Source organism: Stomoxys calcitrans, chromosome 2 (assembly GCF_963082655.1).
Source record: "Stomoxys calcitrans chromosome 2, idStoCalc2.1, whole genome shotgun sequence".
Classification (NCBI taxonomy): Eukaryota; Metazoa; Arthropoda; class Insecta; order Diptera; family Muscidae; genus Stomoxys; species Stomoxys calcitrans.
The window spans coordinates 124,306,291-124,330,784 of record NC_081553.1 but is presented as its reverse complement, the minus strand read 5'-3'; the positions used below and the strand labels follow the sequence as shown (position 1 = coordinate 124,330,784).

General features: G+C 40.2%; 1 protein-coding gene across 5 annotated transcripts in view; it reads left to right on the top strand.

Moving 5' to 3' along the window:
- LOC106083935 (complexin) overlaps nt 1-24,494 on the top strand; it is a 774,169-nt gene that overhangs the window by 263,549 nt on the left and 486,126 nt on the right. For all 5 annotated transcript variants that reach the window (XM_059361846.1, XM_059361845.1, XM_059361844.1 and 2 more), the window contains one exon: nt 1,915-2,146. In XM_059361846.1, coding sequence (XP_059217829.1) covers nt 2,092-2,146 — 55 coding nt within the window. In that variant the 5' untranslated portion in view covers nt 1,915-2,091. The remainder of the gene's footprint in view (nt 1-1,914; nt 2,147-24,494) is intronic.

Genomic DNA, 24,494 nt, shown 5'->3' with positions numbered 1-24,494 from the left:
AAAAATTGAGGCTTCCAGGGACTCAAGAAGTCAAGTTGGGAGATCGCTTTATATGAGAGCTGTATCAGGTTATAGACCGATTTGCACGAAACTTGGCAAAGCGGTTGGAAGTCAAAACAAAACTGTAGCCAAATTTGATAATAATTGTGCTTTCTAGATTGTAAATGGGCTATATCGGTCCATGTTTCAATATAGCTGCCATGTAAACCGATCTGGGATCTTGACTTCTTGACCCAGTAGAGGACGCAATTTTTATCCGATTTGGCTGAAATTTTGCATGAGGTGTTTTGTTGTGACTTTCAACAACTGTGCTAAGAATAGTTCAAATCGGTCTATAACCTGATATAGTTGCCATATAAACCGATCTATGATCTCGACTTCTTGAGTGGCTGGAGGCCACAATTCTTACCCGATTTGGCTGAAATTTTGCATGAGGTGTTTTATTATGACTTCCAACAACTGTGTTGAGTATGGTAGAAATCGGTCCATAAACTGATATAGCTGCCATATAGACCGATCTGTGATCTTGACTTCTTGAACCAATGGAGGGCGTAATTATTATCCGATTTAGCTAAAATTTTACATAAGGTGTTTTGTTATAACTTTCAACAACTGTGCTAAGAATAGTTAAAATCGGACCATAACCTGATATAGCTGCCTTATAAACCGATATGAGCTCTTGACTTCTTAAGGCTCCAAAGGGCGCAAGTATTATCCGATTTGGCTGAAATTTTGTACAACTTCTTCTCTCGTGACCTTTAACATACGTGTCGAATATGGCATGAATCGATTTATAGCCTAATACAGCTCCTCTATAAACCGATCTCCCTATTTTACTTCTTCAACCCATCAAGTGCGCAATTCTTATAAGATTCGGCTGAAATATTACACAATGACTTCTACTATGGTCTTCAATATTCAATTCAATTATGGTCCGAAATGAACCATAACTCGATATTGTTCCAATAACATAGCAATTTTTTCTTTTATCCTTTGTTTGCCTAAAAGGAGATACCGTGGGAAGAGCTCGACAAATGCGATCAATGGTGGAGGGTATATATAATATTCGGCCCGGCCGAACTTAGCACGCTAAAATGGCAATTAAAAAGTCATTTGTTTATCGATTCTCACGAAATTTTGCACGAGAGATTCTCTAATAAGTCTCAATGCTATCGGCGAATTTCATAGATATCGGTTCAGATTTAGATATAGCTCCCATATATATGTTCGTCCGATTTGGCCTAATATTGCAATTACAATATTTGGTCATTTGTTAGCCGATTCACACAAAAATTGGCACAAAGGATTCCCTTATGACACTGGGTATTGCTATTGAATTTAATAGAAATCGGTTAAGATTTAGATATAGCTCCCATATATATTTTCGCCCGATTTTGAATAGATATAGTACTTATATATATGCATCTCTCGATTTTCAATTTTAAGGCCTTTGCTAACGCATTTATCAATCGATCTTTGCACAACGGTTTACTCTAGGTTCCTAAAATATGTACTGATTTTGATTGAAATTCTACATTAAGCAAACTTAAAATTCGACGATATAGCCTGCATATCCATATAGAAATCGATGTACTCCTAGCCACATGTAAGCTTACTACTGTAAAAGAGTGTCAAATCAGTTACTCCAGGTAACACCGTGGCTTGGTCAGTATCGACAATTAAGATGAGGGAGGAACCATGACTTTGCTTGGCTTATTCTGCGGTACACCGGTGCACCTCATACATCACCATTTTGCTTGGTCGTTTTCTCAAAATGTTACTTTCCCTTCAATCTGAACACATATACACAAACACCTTTTTCACCTCTTTGGAATTATTTATCCATTTAAAAAAAAAAAAAATTAATGAAAACTCTTTATTCATTAAGTTTCCATTTTCTTTGTTTTATTGCAGATTTTTAAAGTGAATATTAGTCCATAATCAACGAAGTAGTCAACTACAACAAAGCCTAATCTAGTTAAACGCTTTATCTAGTTATTCCAATCGTATTCAATCCTCATCTTAAGTTTTCTGCTTGCAACAGAAAAGTAGAAAGGCCCAGAAGCAAACACAACAAAAACTACTTAAAAAATGGCGGCATTTATAGCGAAACAGATGGTTGGCAACCAATTAAGCGCCGTTAAAGGTAAGTCCATGCCCATTCCTTGAATCCATGACAACCCTGACAGCTACATCAAATGGCAATTATAAGTGTGTCAAAGGTCAAAAGAAGGCCACTACGGAAGCCGGCCATTAACGACAAATGACTGTAATTGATTAAACAAATTCGATTGGTATCACGGAAACACAAATATTTGGTGCTGCGTCAGATGGGTAAAAATGAGGTATTGATATTGATTGATGATTGGTGAGTGGGTTCTTTAGTCTGGTCGTGTTTATTTTTTTTTTTGTTAGATTTGCTTTTCCATTAAGGTAAAATTATTTTGATTTACATTTGAACAGCTAATTAGGAGGAGGACAGAAATATTCATTCATAATTAGTGTATTATTTGAAAAAAAGAACTTGAACCTTGGATTTTGAGAATTAATAACTTGTATGTGGGAGACACTATAATTAACCATTACTAGCCACCATAATAGTACTTTATTTTTCGCTAAGCACTTACCTGGGGAATATCCTTCAAACGTAGGTGTAAGTGACTACACCTACAACATTCCTCGAATGGAATATTTCCTACACATTGGCATATAATTTGTTAGAGAAAATGTATGCTGGCAGTATCTAATAAACATCAAGTTTACAATGCAGATGCTTTAGAAGAGCATGAATAGTTACCTTTTTGATATAAACATTTTGCTTTGGTTTTTTGAGTGTTTTCTTAATAAATAGTCAAATATTTGCAAAATTTCTCAAAAAAAGGTTATCCCGAAAATGTTTCTATTCTCTGCACACGACAATATAAGAGTCCCTTTTTAAAAAGGTCAAAGTTTTTACACTTTTTTGGTTGTCGTCACCATTGAACACGAAAACCTATAATCTTATTAACGCGAGGTTTTTTTTGGGAATTTCCTAATTTTTATACCCTACACCACTACTGTGGTATAGGTTATTATAACTTAGCGCATTTGTTTATAACACCCAGAAGGAAGACAGTTAGACCCAAAATGCAAATTTGCCTGTGAACATTCCATTAAGGAACTGGGGCAAACTTTTCACAAATCAATGAGTGCTCTTCGATTCAATTTTAAGCTCAATGATAAGGGACTGCCTTTTTATATTCTGAACGGCGTGCCGCAGCAATACCTCTTTGGGGAGAAGTTTTTACATGGCAAAGTACCCGACAAATGTCGCCAGCATTAGGAGGGCATAACCACCGCTGAACATTTTTCTGTTGTTCCTGTCAGGATTCGAACCCAGGCGCTCAGCGTCATAGGCGGACATGCTAACCTCTGCGCTACGGTGGCCTCCTAGAGCTAGACCCATTGCTAAATATACCGATCGACTCAGAATCACTTTCTGATTCGATTTAGCTATGTCCGTTTGTCTGCCTGTCTGTCTATTTGCGAACAAAGTAAAAGTCACAATTTTCATCCAATCATCTTCAAATTTGGCAAGGCATTCTTTTAAGCCAAAAGGCGAAGCCTATTGAAATCAGATGTAGTCATTTGTTATTCTCGCGATATTTGGCAGGAAGGATTTTCTCAAGACTCTTTATATTACTTGTGAATTTCATAGAAATCTGTTCAGATTTGGATATAGCTCCCATAAATTTGTTCGTATGATTTGGTCTAATACTACAATAATGAGGTCATTTCTTAATCTATTCCCTTAAAATTTGACAAGATGGATTTTCTCATGAATCTCGACATTTCCGATGAATTTCTTGAAATCGATTTAGCTTTGGATAAAGCTCCAATGGGTGATTTTTTAGCTATTACCTTTTTGCCAACACTGGTTTGAAAAGCTCACGCACGTTTCGTGTTTTGTTTCACTGACAAACATCTTTAGTTTGGTTTATAATTAAACCATAAATCGTCTTAAAAATGAACAACGCTTGCCTCTGTTAAGAAAGTTTATCGTTCATTTGCTCATATTATTCTAATTTTTGGCTCAATGGGTACGTAAATAAGCAGAAATGTCAATTTTGGAATGAAGATCAGTCATCCAGAAAAAGTCACAGTTTGGTGCGGTTTATGGGCTGGTGGTATCATTGGACCATATTTCTTCAAAGATGATGCGAATCGTAACGTAACTGTGAATGTTGGGCGCTATTGTAAGATGATATCCAACTTTTTATACCCCCACCATAGGATGGGTCTATACTAATTTCGTCATTATGTTTGTAACACCTCTAAATACGCGTCTGAGACCCCATAAAGTATATATATTCTGGATTTTCGTGACATTTTATGTCGATCTAGCCATGTCCGTCCGTCCGCCTGTCTGTCGAAAGTACGCTAACTTTTGAAGGAGTAAAGCTAGCCGCTTGTAATTTTGCACAAATACTTTTTATTAGTGTAGGTCGGTTGGGATTGTAAATGGGCCAAATCGGTCCATGTTTTGATAAAGCTGCCATATAAACCGATCTTGGGTTTTGACTTCTTGAGCCTTTAGAGGGCGCAATTCTTATTCGATTTGGCTGAAATTTTGTACGTTATGTTTTGGTATCATTTTCACCAACTGTGGTCAGTATGGTTCAAATCGATCCATGTTTTGACGTAGCTGCCATACAAACCGATCTTGGGTCTTGATTTCTGGAGCCTCTAGAGGGCGCAATTCTCGTTCGATTTAACTGAAATGTTGCACGTAGTGTTTTGGTATCACTTCCAACAACTGTGCTAAGTATGGCGCAAATCGGTTCATAATCTTATATAGCTGCCATATAAAGCGATCTGGGATCTTGACTTCTTCAACTCTTACAGGGCGCAATTCTCATCCGATTTGGCTGTAATTTTGTACTTGGTGTTTTGGTATCATTTTCACCAACTGTGCAAAGCAAGGCGCAAATCGGTCCATGTTTTGATGTAGCTGCCATATAAACCGATCTTGGGTCTTGATTTCTTGAGCCGCTAGAGGGCGCAATTCTCATCCGATTTGGCTGAAATTTTGTACAACGGCTTCTCTCATGACCTTCAACATACGTGTCCAATATGGACTGAATCGATTTATAGCTTGATACTGCTTCCATATAAACCGATCTCCCGATTTTGCTTCATGAGCCCCTACAAGGCGCAATTCTTATCCAAATGAACTGAAGTGTTACACTATGACTTCTACAATGTCCAGCATTCATTTCATTTATGGTCCGAATTAGATTATTGACATAGCTCCAATGGCATAAAGTTCTTATTCATGATTCTTTGTTTGCCTAAAAAGAGATACCGCTCAAAGAACTCGACAAATGCGATCCATGATGAAGGGTATATAAGATTCGACCCGGCCGAATTTATCACGCTCTTACTTGTTATCTACTTGGATTGGCTTCATACGGTTACCCTCATTGAAAGTGTTGATTTGCATTTGTTTAGTCCATTGCGCCTTTTTAGCACGGGAGATTTTTTGAAGACAAATTTCTTAAAGGATTTCTTTTTAATTTCTTTCCCGTTTTCAAATAAATGGAAGTTCCCGGGATTTTTCGTTTTGGGAATTCCCTTTGCAAATCTCTAACTGAATATCATGGTTTGCGTACAACTCTGAAAAGTTTATTTCGTATAATTACTAAAAGCAAAATGTTTTGTTTGGTTTTGTGCTCTCATTTTATTTTTACCGCGCTTATTGACGATAGAAAAGTTTTAATTATATCGTGTATTACACGTGTAATTCATTACAAAGCTATCAGACATTTAGCAAGTTATCAGGTTTTTGGCTTTTTGTCTGGAGATGCATGAGTTTTAATATCCTACCAAAATGAGCGCATATGGGTATTGCATTTTCCCTTTCATCCCCCAATATGATGGGAACACTCCACTTGACGTTACAAATGTTCAAGGATAATGAAAACTTTCCCATGTTAATATACTTTGTGAAATATGCATTGGTTTAACTTTACAACCAAATAACTAAAGTGGTTTCCATGTAATAATCTTACCTAAAATTCATCAAAAGTTTTATTTTGTTAATCTTGAAATCATAATGAATTCTCTAAATACAAAACTATGAAAGTTTTTAAAATAAATGAAAACAAGGCTCGCGAATATTGTGATATTTGAAATTCATGCTTGAATATTTGTTTAATTCAAATTGAATTTTGGAAAATACAGTTTGTTGCCAAAACAACCATTCACCATCATTAAATTCAATTTTGCACTGCAAGAAATGTATGAAAAAGTGCAGTTGTTTATTAGACCAATATTTTGAAGAGTCTCAAATATGTGCCTTTCAAATCGCATAACAAGTAAATTAGACCGCCATCGGAATCATAGCTAAACCTGTGTGAGGCTTATTTTGTTTTCATATTGTGTGGTAAAATACAGTGGGAGAAATTGAGTAACACAACAAATAAAAAGGCGTTAAGTTCGGCCGGGCCGAACTTTGGATACCCACCTCCTCGCGTACATATGTAAAACACCTTTCGTCAGAATCCGATAAAAACCCCAATAGCAGCATTATCGAAATATGTTCCGATTGGACCTAATAAGTACAAGTCATTGTTCATTTGTGTTAAACAAAATTTTGATCTTTATAGTAGCTATATCTAAAAATAAACCGATCTGAACCATAAACGACACGGATGTCGAAAAGCCTAACATAAGTCAAATTTCAGTGAAATCGGATTATAAATGCGCCTTTTATTGGGCCAAGACTTTAAATTGAGATATCGGTCTATATGGCAGCTATATTCAAATCTGGACCAAGTTGCAGATAAATGGCGAAGAGCCTAACACAAAGCACTGTCCCAAATTTCGGCGAAATCGGACAATAAATGCGCCTTTTATGGGCCCAATACCTTAAATCGAGAGATCGCACTATATGGTAGCTATATCCAAATCTGCACCGATCTGTACCATATTGCAGAAGTATGTCAAGGGGCATAACTTAACTCACTGTCCCAAATTTGGGCGAAATCGGACAATAAATGCGCCTTTTTTAGGCCCAAAATCTTAAATCGAGAGATCGGTCTATATCCAAATCTGGACCGATCTGCGCCAAATTGATGAAGGATGTCGAAGGGCCTACTGTCCGAAATTGCAGCAAAATCAGATAATAAATGTGGCTTTTATGGGCCTAAGACCCTAAATCGGAGGATCGGTCTTTATGGCAGCTATATCCAAATCTAGACCGATCTGGGCCAAATTGACGAAGGGTGTCGAAGAGCCTAACACAACTCACTGTCCCAAATTTAATCAAAATCGGATAATAAATGTGGCTTTTATGGGCCTTAGACCCCAAATCGGAGGATCGGTCTATATGGCAGCTATATCCAAATCTGGACCGATCTGGGTCAAATTGATGAAGGTTGTCGAAGGGCCTAACACAACTCACTGTTCCAAATTTCAGCATCATCGGGTAATAAATGTGGCTTTTATGAGCCTAAGACCCTTAATCGGCTGATCGGTCTATATGGCAGCTATATCCATATCTGGACCGATATACACCAAATTGAAGAAGTATGTTCAAGAGCCCAACACAACTTACGGTCCGAAATTTCAGGAAAATCGGATAATAAATAGGGCTTTTATGGGCCTAAGACCCTTAATCGGCTGATTGGTCTATATGGCAGCTATATCCATATCTGGACCGATATAAACCAAATTGAAAAAGGATATTGAAGGGCCTAACACAACTCACTGTCCGAAATTTCAGCAAAATCGGATAATAAATGTGGCTTTTATGGGCCTAAGACCCTAAATCGGCGGATCGATCTATATGGCAGCTATGTCCAAATCTGGACCCATATAGGTCAAATTGAAGAATAGGAAGATGAATATACCCCCACCGAAGGATGGGGTATACGCACGGGAAAGTTTCTCTTAAAGTTTCACTCTAAGAGATATACCTTGATTTACAGAAAGTGCAAAATACCTCGAAGTTTTGCTGGACAGTAAATTGAACTTCAAATCCAACATTTTGGAAAGGACAAGAAAGGCAAATCTTGCCCTATACACCTGCAAGAGGGACATTGGCAAAAGTTTGGGGTTTAGACCACGCGTCATGCTCTGGGCATATAATGCAGTTGTAAGACATATGATGCTATATGGTGTTGTGGTCTGGCGAACGGTGCTTCAAAAGTCCACCTACTGTTCAATAGTCAACCGGATCCAAAGGATGGCTTAATTGTGCATCACAGCCACACTGAGGACGATCTGATGCGCTGAATTAAACGCTACATCTAATGCTTCTGGACATTGTAGCTAAACAAATTGTTGCGACCGCTGCTGTGAGGCTAAGGGAGCTTTCTCTTTGGTCATGTGTCGGCTACGGACACTGTATTATCCTTGATACAATATCCGATGTTCCAGGCAGTGTGGATTACACTCTACCTGAGCCGCTTTTTGATAAAAAGTACTGTACCACTATTCCTGATGGAACCGATTGGAACTACGATATCCCTGGTAATAGAAGTTACAAAGACGGATGGTTCAAAACTGAACGACCATGTGGGATTTGGGGCGCACTTTAGAGATCTAGAACTGGTCATATCGAAAAGGTTATCCGAACACTGCAGTGTGTATCATGCAGAGATCCTTGCAATTAAGGAAGTGGTGGAATGGCTAAGATATAATGTCATTACGACGTTTGGCATAAATATCTTCTCAGACAGCCAGGCAGCCACTAAATCCCTGGAAAACTTATTTCTGAACACAAAAACCGCCCTCGACTGTCGCAGATCTCTCTACGAGATGGCTGAACAGTTCAAAATTCACTAGTTCCGAGTGCCGGGCCACAGCGATATCCTAGGGAATTGTAAAGCCGACGAGCTTTCGAGACTAGGTATTACGCTACACATTCGAGGTATGCCTCTGGCGACATGTAAGCTAAGTTTTCAGGACCAGGCCCGAAATACAACGAATGATTGATGGTCCCAAAGAGGGGACTGTGAGTATTCCAAAACTGTGTGGCCTAATCTAGACTTGAAGAGGTGTACTGCTGTGCTGTCACTGGCAAGAACAGACGTCAGAGTCATTGTTTCCGTCATGACAGGTCACTGTCTAATCGGAAAACTGAGGGTTGCCAGCAACGACTTTTACAGAAGCTCTGAGGACATCAAAGAAGAAGAGACTATAGAACACCTTCTGTGTGTGTGTCCCATACTGGCAGTCAGAAGGAGTTCCACTTTAGGTTCTCATTTCTTTGAGAACCTGTCTGATTTAGAGGATGTGAACATTCGCAAGTTGCTGGGATTCTTAAAGCGATCTGGATGGTTCAATGGTAGAAACTAGAAGGCATCTTCCTTCTTCTGTTCCTGTGGTATCACAATGGACGAAAACGTCTAAGTGAGCCAATTAAATCTAACCTGGCCCGAAAAGTTTTAAAATCTAAGTTTCCTGTTTGCGCTTTCTTTCTTTGGTCATAAAATCTTATTGAAATTCCATTGCAGGATATTGTCCGACATAGTATAGCAAAAAACATTTAAAAGTCAGCAAAAAGTGTGTTGTTGCTAGAAGCATTTGACTGGTTTCCTGTATAGCGATTTCATTTTCGACAAGGAAAAATCATCAGCAGGAGATGTCAAATGGATCATGGTGCTTTACAACCATTCCAACTAGGGTAAGTTGTAAAGCACACATCTGAATTTGAACAGTGCTCTTTAAGTCGACTTGTTTCATAAGCGCAATGGAAAACAAATCAAATTTCCTTATTCAAATCCAAACACAAACATCTTTTGAAAAACTTTTTTGTTCTTCGCATGGCAATCGCCCAACTATTGATTCTGCCAGTGCTGTTTCTGTATTTAGGCAGTAACCTACACCACATGCGACGTGCCTTTCGTTTGGCTTGTCTGTTTGTGCTTTCTTTCTTTGGTCTTAAAATTTAATTGAGATTCCATTGCAGGATATTGTCCGTCTTTAGACCATTGTTTAATGCTTTCTATTCAAATAATAGTATAGCAAAAAACATTTTAAGGTCAGCATAAAGTGTGTTGTTGCTAGAAGCATTTGACTGGCTTCCTGTATCGCAATTTCATAGTTGACCAAGGAAAATCATCAGCAGGAGATGTCAAATGGATCATGGTGCTTTACAACCACTCCAGCAAGAGTAAGTTGTAAAGCACACATCTGAATTTGAACAGGGCGTTTTCCAATAGAACATCACTTGTATATCCTTCACCATATGGCTTTGAGTGTGTTAATCCGGCGGAAAGCCATGACGAATCATAATGACAGACGTTTACGAAAGTTTTATTCTTGTTTAAAATTTATAGCTTTACCACCCATTGTGCAATGTGTATCAACTAAAAATTGTATTGATATGAAATCCCCCAAACAACCATTCACTAGTACCAACTCGTGTACAATAGACTTGTGGCCAAATCTCTCCACATGCAAGCTGATGCAATTGGTGCGGTTGCATCAGTACTACGGTGGTCGATGGTCGAGCAACTAAGCTATTTGGTACATCACATTCCTGTCGTGCACATCGTCAAGCTATTTCACGATAATGAAAAAGTTTTGATAACTCAATTATGTGCATCAGAAATGAGTAATTTTACTGGCAATTTTAATTGAAATTCATGAAGCGCCGGATGTTGCGTTGTAATGTTCCCATAGCGTTTTGACGCCTCGCATATTTTATGTGTTCTGTTAGTTGCTGTGTTGAATTTTCTAATTGCGTAATTTGTCTGAGGGAAGTTTTAAATTTTTTACCTTTTTTATGATTGTTTGCGTTGTACTAAATTGTGAGTGATGAATAAAACAATAGCTGTTTGTGATGGACAATTAAGCGCAAACACACAGTCGCTTGAGTTTATTCTTAAGTCAGAATAATAGATTAAAAGGATGGGCCAAGTAAATTCAAAGGATTGCAATATTCTTTTTTTTTATGTTTGCCACAAGAAAGATAATCTTGTGGTGATGAATAAAATGAAAAATTACAGTGTAAACTCAATTTCGTTAACAAGTAAAAATGGCTTTAAATTTGGATGGATCAAATACACCATTCATCACTCAGGTTAGCCATATATAAGGTAGCTGACACAAAGTGTTAACAAGTTCACACTGGTATATCTTTCCAACTACAAATGACAGCTACATGATACCTGTTTCATTGGCAGCGCTATAATGGCACAGTTTATTTAAAAGAAAGTTTTTCATGATGGACTTCAAGCGTTATAGTGTGATTGCGTTATATTTGGTTGGAAAATCACAACCGCTTATAGTTTGCGAACTCAATCACCTCAAAGTGAACAAAAAATTTGTCTTTCATACCATAAATCGGTAAAAGTGAAAAGTTGGTGGAGGCCCAAAACAAAAAAAATAAAACAAGTAAAAGCGTGTTAAGTTCGGCCGGGCCGAATCTTATATACCCTCCACAATGGATCGCATTGGTCGAGTTCTCTTCCCGGTATCTCTTCTTATGCAGAAAAGGGATAAAAGAAAAGATTTGCTCTGCTATTAGAGCGATATCAAGATATGGTCTGGTTTGGACCACAATTAAATTATATTTTGGAGACCTGTGTAAAATGTCAGCCAATTCGAATAAGAATTGGGCCCTTTGGGGGCTCAAGAAGTAAAATGGAGTGATCGATTTATATGGGAGCTGTATCGGGCTATAGACTGATTCAGACCATAATAAACACGTATGTTGATGGTCATGAGAGAATCCGTCGTACAAAATTTCAGGCAAATCGGATAATAATTGCGACCTCTAGAGGCTCAAGAAGTCCAGATCCCAAATCGGTTTATATGGCAGCTATATCAGGTTATGAACCGATTTGAACCTTATTTGACACAGTTGTTGAAAGTAAGAATAAAATACGTCATGCAAAATTTCAGCCAAATCGGATAGGAATTGCGCCTTCTACTAGGCACAGTTGTTGGATATCATAACAAAACACGTCGTGCAAAATTTCATTCCAATCGGATAAGAATTGCGCCCTCTAGAGGCTCAAGAAGTCAAGACCCAAGATCGGTTTATATGGCAGCTATATCAGGTTATAAACCGATTTGAACCATATTTGGCACAGTTGTTGGATATCATAACAAAACACGTCGTTCAAAATTTCATTCAAATCGGATAAGAATTGCTTACTCTAGAGGCTCAAGAAGTCAAGACCCAAGATCGGTTTATATGGCAGCTTTATCAAAACATGGACCGATTTGGCCCATTTACAATACCAACCGACCTACACTAATAAGAAGTATTTGTGCAATTCAAGCGGCTTGCTTTACTCTTTCGGAAGTTAGTGTGCTTTCGACAGACAGACGGACGGACGGACGGACGGACGGACAGACTGGCGGACATGGCTAGATCGACATAAAATTTCACGACGATAAAGAATATATATACTTTATGGGGTCTCAGACGAATATTTCGAGTAGTTACAAACAGAATGACGAAATTAGTATACCCCTCATCCTATGGTGGAGGGTATAAAAACAATGAAAGCGGGGCCGCTCCACCCCAAAACCCCTTAAAATAGGTTTATTTTACGATCATGGCAATATGAGACTCAAATGAAAGGTATTCGGGAGTAGATTGCGAATATTGTCAAGTAGTAAGAATAGGCTTAATAATTTATTGATAACGAAAGGGGGCGGACTCTCCACCTTTACCCCAAAAACACCACCCAAAATCTAAAGTGGACCCATAAGGACAATTTGGTATCAAATGAAAATTATGGGGGAGTAGATAACGAATCTGGCATACAAGTTAATGTCGAAGTATAGGAGGTCACCTCATCCCCACAAAAACACCCAAAATGGGCACATTAGCCAATCACGGATTTGTGGAACTCGGTTTGTTTGTTCCGTATAGACTGGTAAACGGCAGAACCGATTTTCTCGAAATTTTCGCATAGGCTATATAATTTTTCGGTATCGGAAGGGGGGGCGGACACTCCCTCTTATGGCGAAAAAACCACCCAAAATCAAAAGTGAACCGATCGAAACAATATAGGTGTCAAGTGAAAGGTATTGGAGAGAGAATACAAAAATGGTATTAAAATTTGAGCCTAAGTACCCATCGGGTCGCCCCAACCCCAAACAGACATATTGGACATTCATTTCAATATGGGACTCAAATTAAAGGTATTTGGGTGTAGATTTCGAAACTGGCATACAAAATCAGATCGAAGTATAGGTGGTCACGCCACCCCTCAAAAACGCCATTAGACCCATTATGACTATATGATACCAGGCTGAATACATTTTCTTAAAATTTTCATAGATTGTGTACATTTGTCTGGAGGGAAACATAGGCTATATAATTTTTAGAAATCGGGTGGAGGCGGACCTCCCCCTTACCCCAAAAACGCCACCCAAATTCGAAACTGGTCCGATGGGCACAATTAGGGTATCAAATGAAAGGTATTGGAGATCAGAAAACGAATGTGGTATTAAAATTTGGGTCCAAGTACTAAAATGAAAAGTATTAAGCAGAATATTACAAATATTGCATAAAACATTTGGTCCAAGTGATGAGAGGTAGCCCACCCCCAAATACCCCCAAATGGGCATATTAGCCAACTATGGCTATATGGGACTTAGAGGAAAAGTAATAGGGAGTATATTACGAATAAAATTTCAAATTCTTCCCATGAACATTCCATTAAGGAACATGGGCAAACTTCTCACATATTAATGAGTGCAGTCCGATTCAAGTTGTATGCTCAATGATAAAGGGCCTCCTTTTTATTACCGAGTCCGAACGGCGTGCCGTAATGCGACACCACCTTGGAGAGAAGTTGTACATGTCATAGTACCTCACAAATGTTGCCAGCATTAGGAGGGGAAAACCACCGTTTAAAATTTTTTCTGATGGTCTCGCCAGGATTCGAACCCAAGCGTTCAGCGTCGTAGGCGGACATGCTAACCTCTACGCTATGGTGGCCTCCAGTATATTACGGATATGACATTAAAAATTTGCGTTCAAGTCTAGGTGGCGCTTTTCCTCCTAAAGATACGTCAAATGGGTTATTTGACCCATTATGACAATATGGGATTCAAATGAAAGGAATTTGAGAGTAGAAAACGAATTAAATATCCAATTTTGGAGCCAACGTTTTGTGGTACGCCCTAAAGCACTCTCTAAACTAAACTTCATTTCCGTTGGGAATAAGGAACGAATTTGATATCTATATTTGATATTTGATATTTTCAGTGCAAAGTGCTGGTGGCCGCTCCAGCCCTAAAACACCCTCCAAACCACGGCCATGGCGATATGGGGCTCAAATTAAAGGGATTTGGATGAGCAGCACGAATTTGATAGCCATTTTTGAGTCAAAGTGTCTGAGGTGCCATCCCTCCCCTAATTAGAACATTACCTTAAGGAAGAACATTACCATCAGGAACTGAAAAGGGGCACATTTCTCACACATCAATGAAAGCTTTCCGAGTCAAGTTTAAACTAAATGATAAGGGACCTTTTTTATAGCCGAGTCCGAACAGCGTCCCGCAGTGCGACACGTCTTTGGGGAACATTTTTTAAATTACCATGCATGGCATTGTACCTCGCAAATGTCGCCAACATTAAGAGGGGATAAACACCGCTATGTCCGGTGTTCTCGCCAGGATTCGAATGCGTTCAGCGTCATAGGCTACAATGGCACGAATTCGATATCCGCATTCAGGGCGAAGTGTCGCCACCCTAAAAAGATAATAGAGAGTTAAAGAAGGCGCAGAGGAGCGGGCCCGGTTCCACCATTCTACCATATAAACTGAACTTCCCATGTGATTTCAGCACCTGTGAGGGTCATTTCTTATCTTATTTCACTTATGTTTGACATTTGGCGTTCTTTTATGACCTTTAACATTAATGTGAAAAATAACAAAGTAAAGATTTGTTCATATTTCGACTTGATTTCTACTTTGATAAGCTATCAAATACTTTATTGCATTATTACCTAATTTCTTAAATATTTTGCTCCATTATTTAACGCGCCTCAATCTCGTATCTTTGGCAGCAAGCCATTTATTCCACTTTTGAAAATATGTCCATCAATAGGATTTAGTCGCGAACATTCCCGGCAATTATCCCACCCTAATGAGTTTCATGCGCCTATGATTACTGGCCAAATGCCACGCTGTCAATAAACCCACTTTTGAGTCGATTTTTTTTTCATTTTTTTTTTTCACCATATGAAAGTAGATTTTCCCCCCCACTCATTGGGAAAATGCGCCATATTAAGGTCATTGTGGTCTGATTGGATTGGTATATGCTACAACACTCTGTGCTAATTATATCAGCAATGATGATGGCATGGTACAAAAACAACAACTAAGGCTACATCAAGGACATGAATGGCATCGCAAAGTATAAAAGATTGACAAAAGGTCTTCTCCATGCCATTGAAGCGTTCAATCCGTCATGCCCACAGTCACTTTGTGCCTTGAAAATCGATCAAATCAGCCAGCGTTTCAGCGTTCATCTATTCAATAATTTATTTGTTCAGTGGACCGTTTTTAAGCTCATAATACAAGGCCATTTACGAGACTCTTAATTCAAATGGGGTCGCAACTTGACACTCTATAACACACATCATCCCATTTGGTATTGTTTTTTCTCTCTCTCTCCTATCGTTATCTGTGTGCATGTGTCTGTGTGTGTGTGTGTGTCATTGATATACAAAACACATTTGGCCGCTTTTAACAAATACGCTGCGAAACAATACCATGGGTTTTTTGTGTTCTTCCATAAATCACAATTTAGATTTATATGTCGTTGTATATGAGCAATGCCAGTGGGTAGGAATGAAAAGTACAAAAAAAAACTGGAATTTAGAAAAAGCAAAAGATGCTTAGATCGACTACGCCAAATCTTGGCTTTCCATCAGCATGAATTTTGCGACAAATTAACACTAATTAACTTAGTTAGTATCTCGATAAGGCTCGAAATAGCTTTGTATGACGGAGGAAGTAGACTTATTCCTCTCTAGTTGACACATACTGTCTAGGATCCTTCCATGTCTAGCGGGCATAGTATGCCACCATCGGGTATGGTTTTTTTTGATTTCCCCTGCACCAGTCAAGTGGAGTATGTCGTTGCCATTCTGTAAAGCTGCTAAGCTTTTCAACGTCCAGATATCAGACAGTAACAGACCATTATTTTCTGGAAACACTAAGAAGGGCTTGAATCTTCGCTGCATTTAGGTAATGATCGTGTTTCGCTCCTCGGATTAATCGCTTGTGTAGGGACAAGTCGTTTTAGTTCCCGAATAACCACAAAGCGCAATCAAACTCATGTCTCGTATCAGCACTAGGCGCCACATGTTGTTGTGACACTACTCTTAATCCTTTGCATTTCGTGAATGGCTGTAGTGACGGTCTTGTACAATTCTTCTACATCCTGCATCCCCACTTTGTAAGTATGGGACATTCCAGGCGCACATACGAAAATCGCGGTCCTTTCTCCTAGGGGTTGCCAACATTAGGAAAGTCCTTTCATTCTTCATAGGTTTTTTTTGAGGTTTTGTTCTTATCTAAGATAGAACATAGGAAAACTCAAGCACGACGTTGTCAAATTGACACCATGAATGTCATAAATCAAGAAAATAGAACAATCTTTTGATACCACAACGTACACACTGGCGGTATGCATGACATCAAGGGGGGCTTTAAACTATGTGCGGAATGACAGACTGATCCAATCCTTAGACCAGTACCGGGAGGACTGGGTCCTTAGAGACTAAGTAAACCATATGCTCAGGGACAGTGGGATAAATTGTGTCTCCCATAGCATAAATATAAGGGAGAAAGTGGTACAAGGCACGCCACAGGGGGGCATTTTATACCCATTCCTATGGGTGACCACCAAAAATGACCTACTACGGATGCTGACTGAGGAGGGATTTGAAACCGTCTGCTACGCAGACGATCTAAAGATCCGAACCAGCTATGCAGAAAGGCCGAAAGGATCTTGCATATGGCATATGACTGGGCTAGACCCAGAGGTCTCAATGTCAACCCAGAGAAGACTAAAATATGCCTGTTCACGAGGAAGGCGAAGGTGGGCCAATATAACGCACCACGTTTCCTCAATAAAACGATTTCGATATCTGACAAGGTCAAATACTTAGGTTTGATCTTGGACAGTAAACTGAATTGGAACTGTCACATTCAGGCGCGTTCTGAGAAGGCTCACAGATGCTGGGTACTTCGTAGACGGGCCGTAGGCTCGAAATGGGGCCTGAATCCGAGGATAGTCCACTGGCTCTACAGGAGCGTGATAAGACCAATTCTTACTTACCCCTCGGTAGTTTGATGGACTTCTATGGAGAAAACGTGCAACATAAGCACAATACAACTGGTTCAGAGAATATGATGTCTTGGCATAGGCGGAGCGATGAGGGCCACACCCACTAGGGCACTGGAGACAATTCTAGATATCCGACTCCTTGTCATACAGCTAAAGTGTGAGGCAGCCACTGCGGCTATGAGACTTAAGGCGATAGGAGAATGGATTGAGAATGGGAGCAGCTCATACCATCGCGGTATAATCGAGGGGACGTTAGGAAACCTAAAAGGAAGGATAGACGTTTCCGATCGGATACCTGAGACGAACCTTGAAGTTTAGTGCGAGGCACTGCTGCCATCGGTACAGTCTTGGATTGACGGAACCCTAGTATTGCCATCAGGAAGATCATGTTTCACGGATGGATCAAAGCTAGAGGATAGAGTGGGCCTGGGGAACCTGAGAACCCAGAGACTGAGATCTGTTTTAGACTGCCTGACCATAATACGGTCCTACAGGCGGAGATCCATGCAATCACGGAATGCGTGAGGTGGTGTGGTGCTAACGCGAGGACGTCAAGTGTGAACATCTTTACGAACAGTAAAATTGCCATAAGGGCAATAACAACCAGGACGGTAAGGTCACGAACAGTCTTCCAGTATCAGAATGAGATCAACGCTTTCTCTCAGGATGGCAAAATCCACATTGTTTGGATGCCGGGCCATAACGGAGTAAAGGGAAATGAAAGGGCAGACGATTTGGCGGTGAAGGCCAGAGAACTGCTGTCAATAAACTTGGTTAACCCGAAGCATTTCGGTTCGACGCAGCCCGAGTTAAAAGCGTGGGGTATGAATGCGCATGCAACCCTGTGGAAGAGCGAAACGGTCGGTAGGACGGCGAAAATCCTATAAGGGGAATCCACATCGTGAGAAACGAGGCTATTACTGAAAAGAAGTAAGAAGCAGGCCAGTATAGCTATTGGAAGAATAACGGGACACACAGTCCTACTAGCTCACTTATGTAAAATTGTTGCGGCAAATGATAGCATGTGTGGGGCATGCGGGGAATATGATGAGACGTTGGAGTATTTCCTATCTCATCCATGTTAATTTGTGTTCAAACCACATGTCGCAATTTTCGCCCGATCGTCTTAAAATTTGGTACAATCATGTTTTTCGACCTAGAGACAGAATATGTAGCAATTGGAAAAAATCGGTTCAGATTTGAATATAGCTCGAATATATATATTTGTCGGATTTGGCAATAATGTGGTCATTTGTTAACCGATCGAAATTTGGAAGGAAGGATTTTTTCTTGATTCTCGACATTACTGGTGAATTTAATAAAAATCGGTTCTAATTTGAGTATGGCTCTCACATAAATATATCACCCGATTTTCACTCCTCGAGCCACTGCAAGCACATATATTGAACAATTCTCCCAAAATGTAGTGCAACTCTTTCCTCGACGACTAACACAACATCTGTAGAGATTAGTCGAAATCGGTTCAGATTTAGATATAGCTCCCATATATATGTTCGTCCGATTATGAGAAATATTGCAATAAAGTGCTCATTTGTCAACCAATTCTCTCGAAATTTGGCAGGATGGGTTTTCTTATGACTCTTAATTTTACTGGTGAAATTCACAGAAATCGGCTCAGGTTTAGATATTGCTGCCATATATGCTTGTCGCCCGATTTTCACTTCTAGAGCCACTGCATGCACATTTGTTGACCAATCTTGCCAAAACGCTTTCCTCGACGACTACCATATAATCTAAGAATTACCTTATGTGAAAGATTTTATCTCATCTTAAATAAAAACTTATCAAAGATCGCACTATTCGAGTCGTTATAGATGAGTTCTCACCCAATGCGCACAAATTGACCGCAGGTGTACCCCAGGGCTTTGTTCTTTGTTCTTTCTTCTTCTCTTTTTCTTATTTTCATCAACGAGCGGTTGGTTCAGACATCAAATCCGATCTACCTATTTGCGGACGACAGTATCTCTGTCATTCTTACTCATTCGACCATAGGCCGAGTCTTCGAGAGATTGAGGACAAGAGGCGGGTTATGGATGCTGTCCATTTCTGAGTGGGGTCGAGTGAATCGAGTAGATTTTAATGCACGAAAGACTCAGTGCTGCTTGTTGTCACAAAAACGATTCGCTGACCCATTACGATCATCTTTGTCTATCAACAGTGTAGAAGCTCTTGATATTCGGGGCATGAAAATACAAAGTGATGTCCGTTGGGCTAAACAGGTATTTGAAGTGTCGAAAGAAGCATTCAAGTGTTTAGGCTTCCTTAAACGGTGTAAGAATTACTTCACTCCGTCTGATCTTCTTAACATATACACCACTTTCATAAGACCGAAAATGGAGTACAACTCACCTGTATGGGCTGGAGCTTCAAAATCATCCCTGGAGCTACTGGACCGTGTACAGAGGAGATCGATGGCGTTAATTGGGGACAGTGGGGTATCCAACTCTATTGCCTCCCTTCATCATCGTCGCAATGTGGGTTGTTTGGCGATACTTTCATGGTGTGTGTTCGTCTGAGATTCGTCTTCTTATTCCTGATGTAAGAATGTGTGTCAGGGATACTAGACATTCCAGGAACTCACATCCGTTTGTAATTGATTGGCCAGCGGACCGCACAATGCATTATAGAGAGAATTCTTATTTCGCCTAAACCGTTTATATGTGGAATCGACTTCCGGCTAATGTTTTTCCCACTCACTTTGACATCCAAAGATTTAAGACAAATGTCAATAAGCACTACATCCTTTCCCTCCCCTCCAATTCCTAATTTCCTCTCGCCAACGCAATGGACTGCATTCATAGGGGACATCCCCTGCGTGTTGGCTGACAGAAAAAAAAGTATGATACAGGGATATGAGAATGTTGAAAAAGTCATCACCCTAATACTGACCTCCTTCTACTTCCTACATTGAAAGCCTCGCTTTCGTACGTTTGATATCTTTCTAAAGAATTTTCGTCGTTCTACCGACCAGTTCGCTATTCTCTAGTATTACATGCGTCATCGTTGCCTACGCTCTCAACTCGGACTGCGTCAACCCAATAGGCTTTGGGTTAAGCAAATTTATTGACGATAGTTCTCTGGTCTTCACTGTTAAATCGTCTGTTCATTAATTCCCCTTTATATCGTCATAGCCCGGCATCGAAAAAATGCCAATCCTGCCATCATCAGAGAAGGCGTTATGTTCCCTCTTACACTCTAGGACTGTTCGTGAAGTTTCCATCCAGGTTGTATTGCTCTGATGGAAGTCCTCGCGTTAACACCACACCATCTCACACATTCCGTGATCGTCCGGATCTCCGCATACAGGACCGTATTATGCAGGCCTGTGGTCGGAAACAGATATCAGTTTTTGGGTTCCTAATGTAGAATACTAGACACACCAGGGCTGCGGAGTTTAACCCTTGAATCCAACCCCGGGTCGGAGTCTAAGTCGGAGTATTAAGCCTAAGTTGGAGAGCGGTTTGGAGTCGTGGCAAGAGTACTCAACTTCGAATCCAGCTCAGCAGTTCGACTCAACTAAACTCCGACTCCAGCTCAGCAGTTCGACTCCTGCTCAACAATCCGACTCCGGCTCAACAGTCCGACTTCAGCACAACAGTCAGACTTCGACTTCGGCCTGAAAAACTCCACTCCACAGCCCCGAGGCCTACTCTGACCTCTAGCTTTGACACATCAGTGAAGCATGAACTTCCATATAGCAACACCAGAGTTCCGTTAATCTTAAACTATGCCGCTGGCAGGAGCGCTTTGCACTCAACCCCAAGTGTCGGCCTGAAAAACTCTACTCCACAGCCCCGAGGCCCACTCTGACCTCTAGCTTTGACACATCGGTGAAGCATGAACTTCCATATAGCAACACTAGAGTTCCGTCAATCTTAAACTATGCCGCTGGCAGGAGCGCTTCGCACACAACCCCAAGTGTCGTCTCAGACATCCCATCGGAAACCTCTCCTAAGTATATGAACTTGTCAGATATCGAAATCGTTGTGTTGAGGAATGGTGATGCGTCAAATTGGCCCACCTCCGTCTTCCCCGTGAACAGGCAGATTTCAATCTTCTCTGGGTTAATACTGAGAACCCATAGTCCAGCCTAGTTGTATGCCATCTGTAAAACCCTTTCGGTCCTTCTGCATAGCTGATACGGATTCTCACCCCTTAGAAGTGCTATTACATCATCTGCATAGCAGCGGGTTTAAATCCCTACTCATTCGGCATCCGTTATAGGTTATTTATGGTGGTCACAAATACGAGTGGCGATAAAATGCCCCCCTGCTGTGGGCCTTGTGCCACTTTCTCCCTTATATTTATGTCATGATAACCGCAATTTATCCACCTGTTCCTAAGCATATGTTTTATCCAGTCTCTTAGGACCCGGTCCACCTGGTATCAGTGTGTCGGCTCGCACATTGTTTAAAACCGCCTCGAGGTCAATGCATACCGCCAATCTGCACGTCTTGTCATCGAAGGATTCTTCTATTTTAAGCATAACCTCTTGCAGGCCAGTCTTCACCGACCTTCCTATCAGATAGCCATGTGTATTTGTATTTGAGCAGTTTGCTGGATGTCGTACTCTTTATCATGGTATCCACAATACGTTCCATGGCTTATACAATAGGTCTGTAGGCCTTCAGTGTTGCATAACTTGCGACTTGTGTAACTGTTTGAAAGAATGTCAAAGGCAACTGCATCAGGTGACATCACGGGGAGGTCAGTCGTATTAAAAATGAGATAGAAACCAAAATTGGTCCAGACTTTATCAAGTTAAAGCCACTTAAAACCGTCATCTGTGTCTCTTATCCTCTGCTTAATTTTTTCAAATTGTCTTTTCGGGTTTTTTGTTGATATGTCCATTACATTTTTAACGCGCAACAGCTCATACACAAACCCATGTATCTCCATGGAGAATCTGTCAGCCCAAATGGAAAAGCCTGTGTGCCAAAAGTTGGTATAGCTTTATTTAGTTATTTAAGTTTCTCATATGGCTAAGTTTATCAGATTTTCCTTATGGGAACCTCCTTGTGGGCTGACACAATAACATGAGCAAACACAGGCAGAAGAAAGTCTTAAACGAGAAATACTGCCACCAACGTATCGTAGGAGGCGTATTGGAAGGTGTTGGTTGGTGTGATGGAAAGATTAGTATCAGCGTTCAGTACTAAGTATTCGAAACTTTTTTTGTTATGGTCGTCAACATGGTAACAGATACGGACGGGTACAAAGGAATCTCTGTCAATTACCATTCAATACACAATGCCTTTGTGTAGTCGGCTACATTTGCCCACGCTTATTATAGGCAATTTCATTTCATTGCCGCTCCTCCTTCTGCTTAGTTAATTTCATCCACATTTGCTTACTTGGGTTATTCTTTTTCTATTTTCTTGATAAGAGAAAGAAGGGGAGAGGGCGCATGATTTGACTTTGATTTATGCATTAATTATGCGAAGTATGCATTTAATTAAATAATTGAATTTACTGAAGTGTGAACATATAATCGAATTTAATGTTAGCTTCCTGCTAAGGAGATAAATTGGAGTTTAATGCGGAATGGAGCCTTTTGTGGCAGTTTCAGAAATGACTAAGGAATATAAGACAAGTTTCAGTTTTTTTAGTCTGCCAACCATTAATGTTTCATTGCCAAAAAGATTCTTGTTACCAAATATCCATGGCATTTTAGGTCATAGAAGATACTGATTAGAAAAATTATTTTTGCTAACATTGAATTAGAAATTTTGGAGGCCACCGTAGCCCAGAGGTTACCATGTCCGCCTATGACGCTGAACACCTGGGTTCGAATCTTCGCGAGACCATCAGAAAACATTTTCAGCGGTGGCTTTGCCCTCCCAATGCTAGCAACATTTGTGTTGTAATATGCCATGTAAAACTTCTCTCCAAAGAGGTGTCGCATTGCGGCACGCCGTTCGGACTCGGCTATAAAAAGGAAGCCCCTTACCGTTGAGCTAAAACTTGAATCGGGCTGCACTCATTGATAGGTGAGACGTTTGCCCCTGTTCCTTAGTGGAATGTTCATGGGATAAATTTGCATTTTGAATCAGAAATTTAGTGTCCCCATAGAACAGGCCAGGCTATTCTGACAATCGGAAGATTTTCCTCATTAGAGAAATAATTATTGTGAAGGTTTTTAAGGTTTTAGGGCAGATTTGTACACCCTCTACCATAGGGAGAAAGGGTGTAGTGCTTATTGACATTTGTCTTAAATCTTTGGATGTCAAAGTGGGTGGGAAAAACATTAGCCGGCAAGACTTACTCCTTCGAAAGTTAGCGTGCTTTCGACAGACAGACGGACGGACAGACGGCCATGGCTAGATCGACTTAAAATGACATGACGATCAAGAATATATGTACTTTATGGGGTCTCAGACGCATATTTCGGTATGTTACAAACAGAATGACGAAATTAGTATACCCCCATCCTTCGGTAGTGCGTATAAAAAATTGCAGCGGTGGTTATTCCCATGTAATGCTGCCGACATTTGTGAGAACCATGTAAAATATTCCCACTAAAGAGGTGTCGCACAGCGGTACGCTGTTTGAACTCGACTCTAAAAGGGAGATCCCTTATCATTGAGCATAAACATGATCGGCTAACACTCATTGATATATGAGTGCCTCGTCGCACATCAAGATAATCGCTTTAGTGATATCAAACTAACCAAAGCAACCGTTGCCAGAAACATTGACTTTCAGCACGTGCATTCCATTTAAAGGTTCGTTTGTGAATGGAGTCCCAATGGATCTATACAAATTTCTAGAGAATCAATGAAAACACTTCCCTTTCCGAGACAATAGCACAAGAAGAATACATGAACAGGCAGATAGTCATACTTTACCAAATGAGAAAGTGGCTCTAAGTCGATTGGTATACAGAAATATGAATATGCCCTCTTCTCATTCTAAGCGTGTCAAACAAAGGTTCAAAGTTATAATATATTAACTTGGAGTAGGACAAATCTTATAAATTCACCGCCATGGACCCCATTTGTGAAGTTTTCTTCCCGTTCTATTTCCCTATAAAAAAGCAAAAGAGCAAATTGGAGGTATTGCGCTTTGTTGGTCTTCAAGAAGTCGCGAAGAAGGATCTTTATCATGGATGTTCAAAGCCATAACAGATCCCCAAATGCACATTTTGGGTAATTTGTAT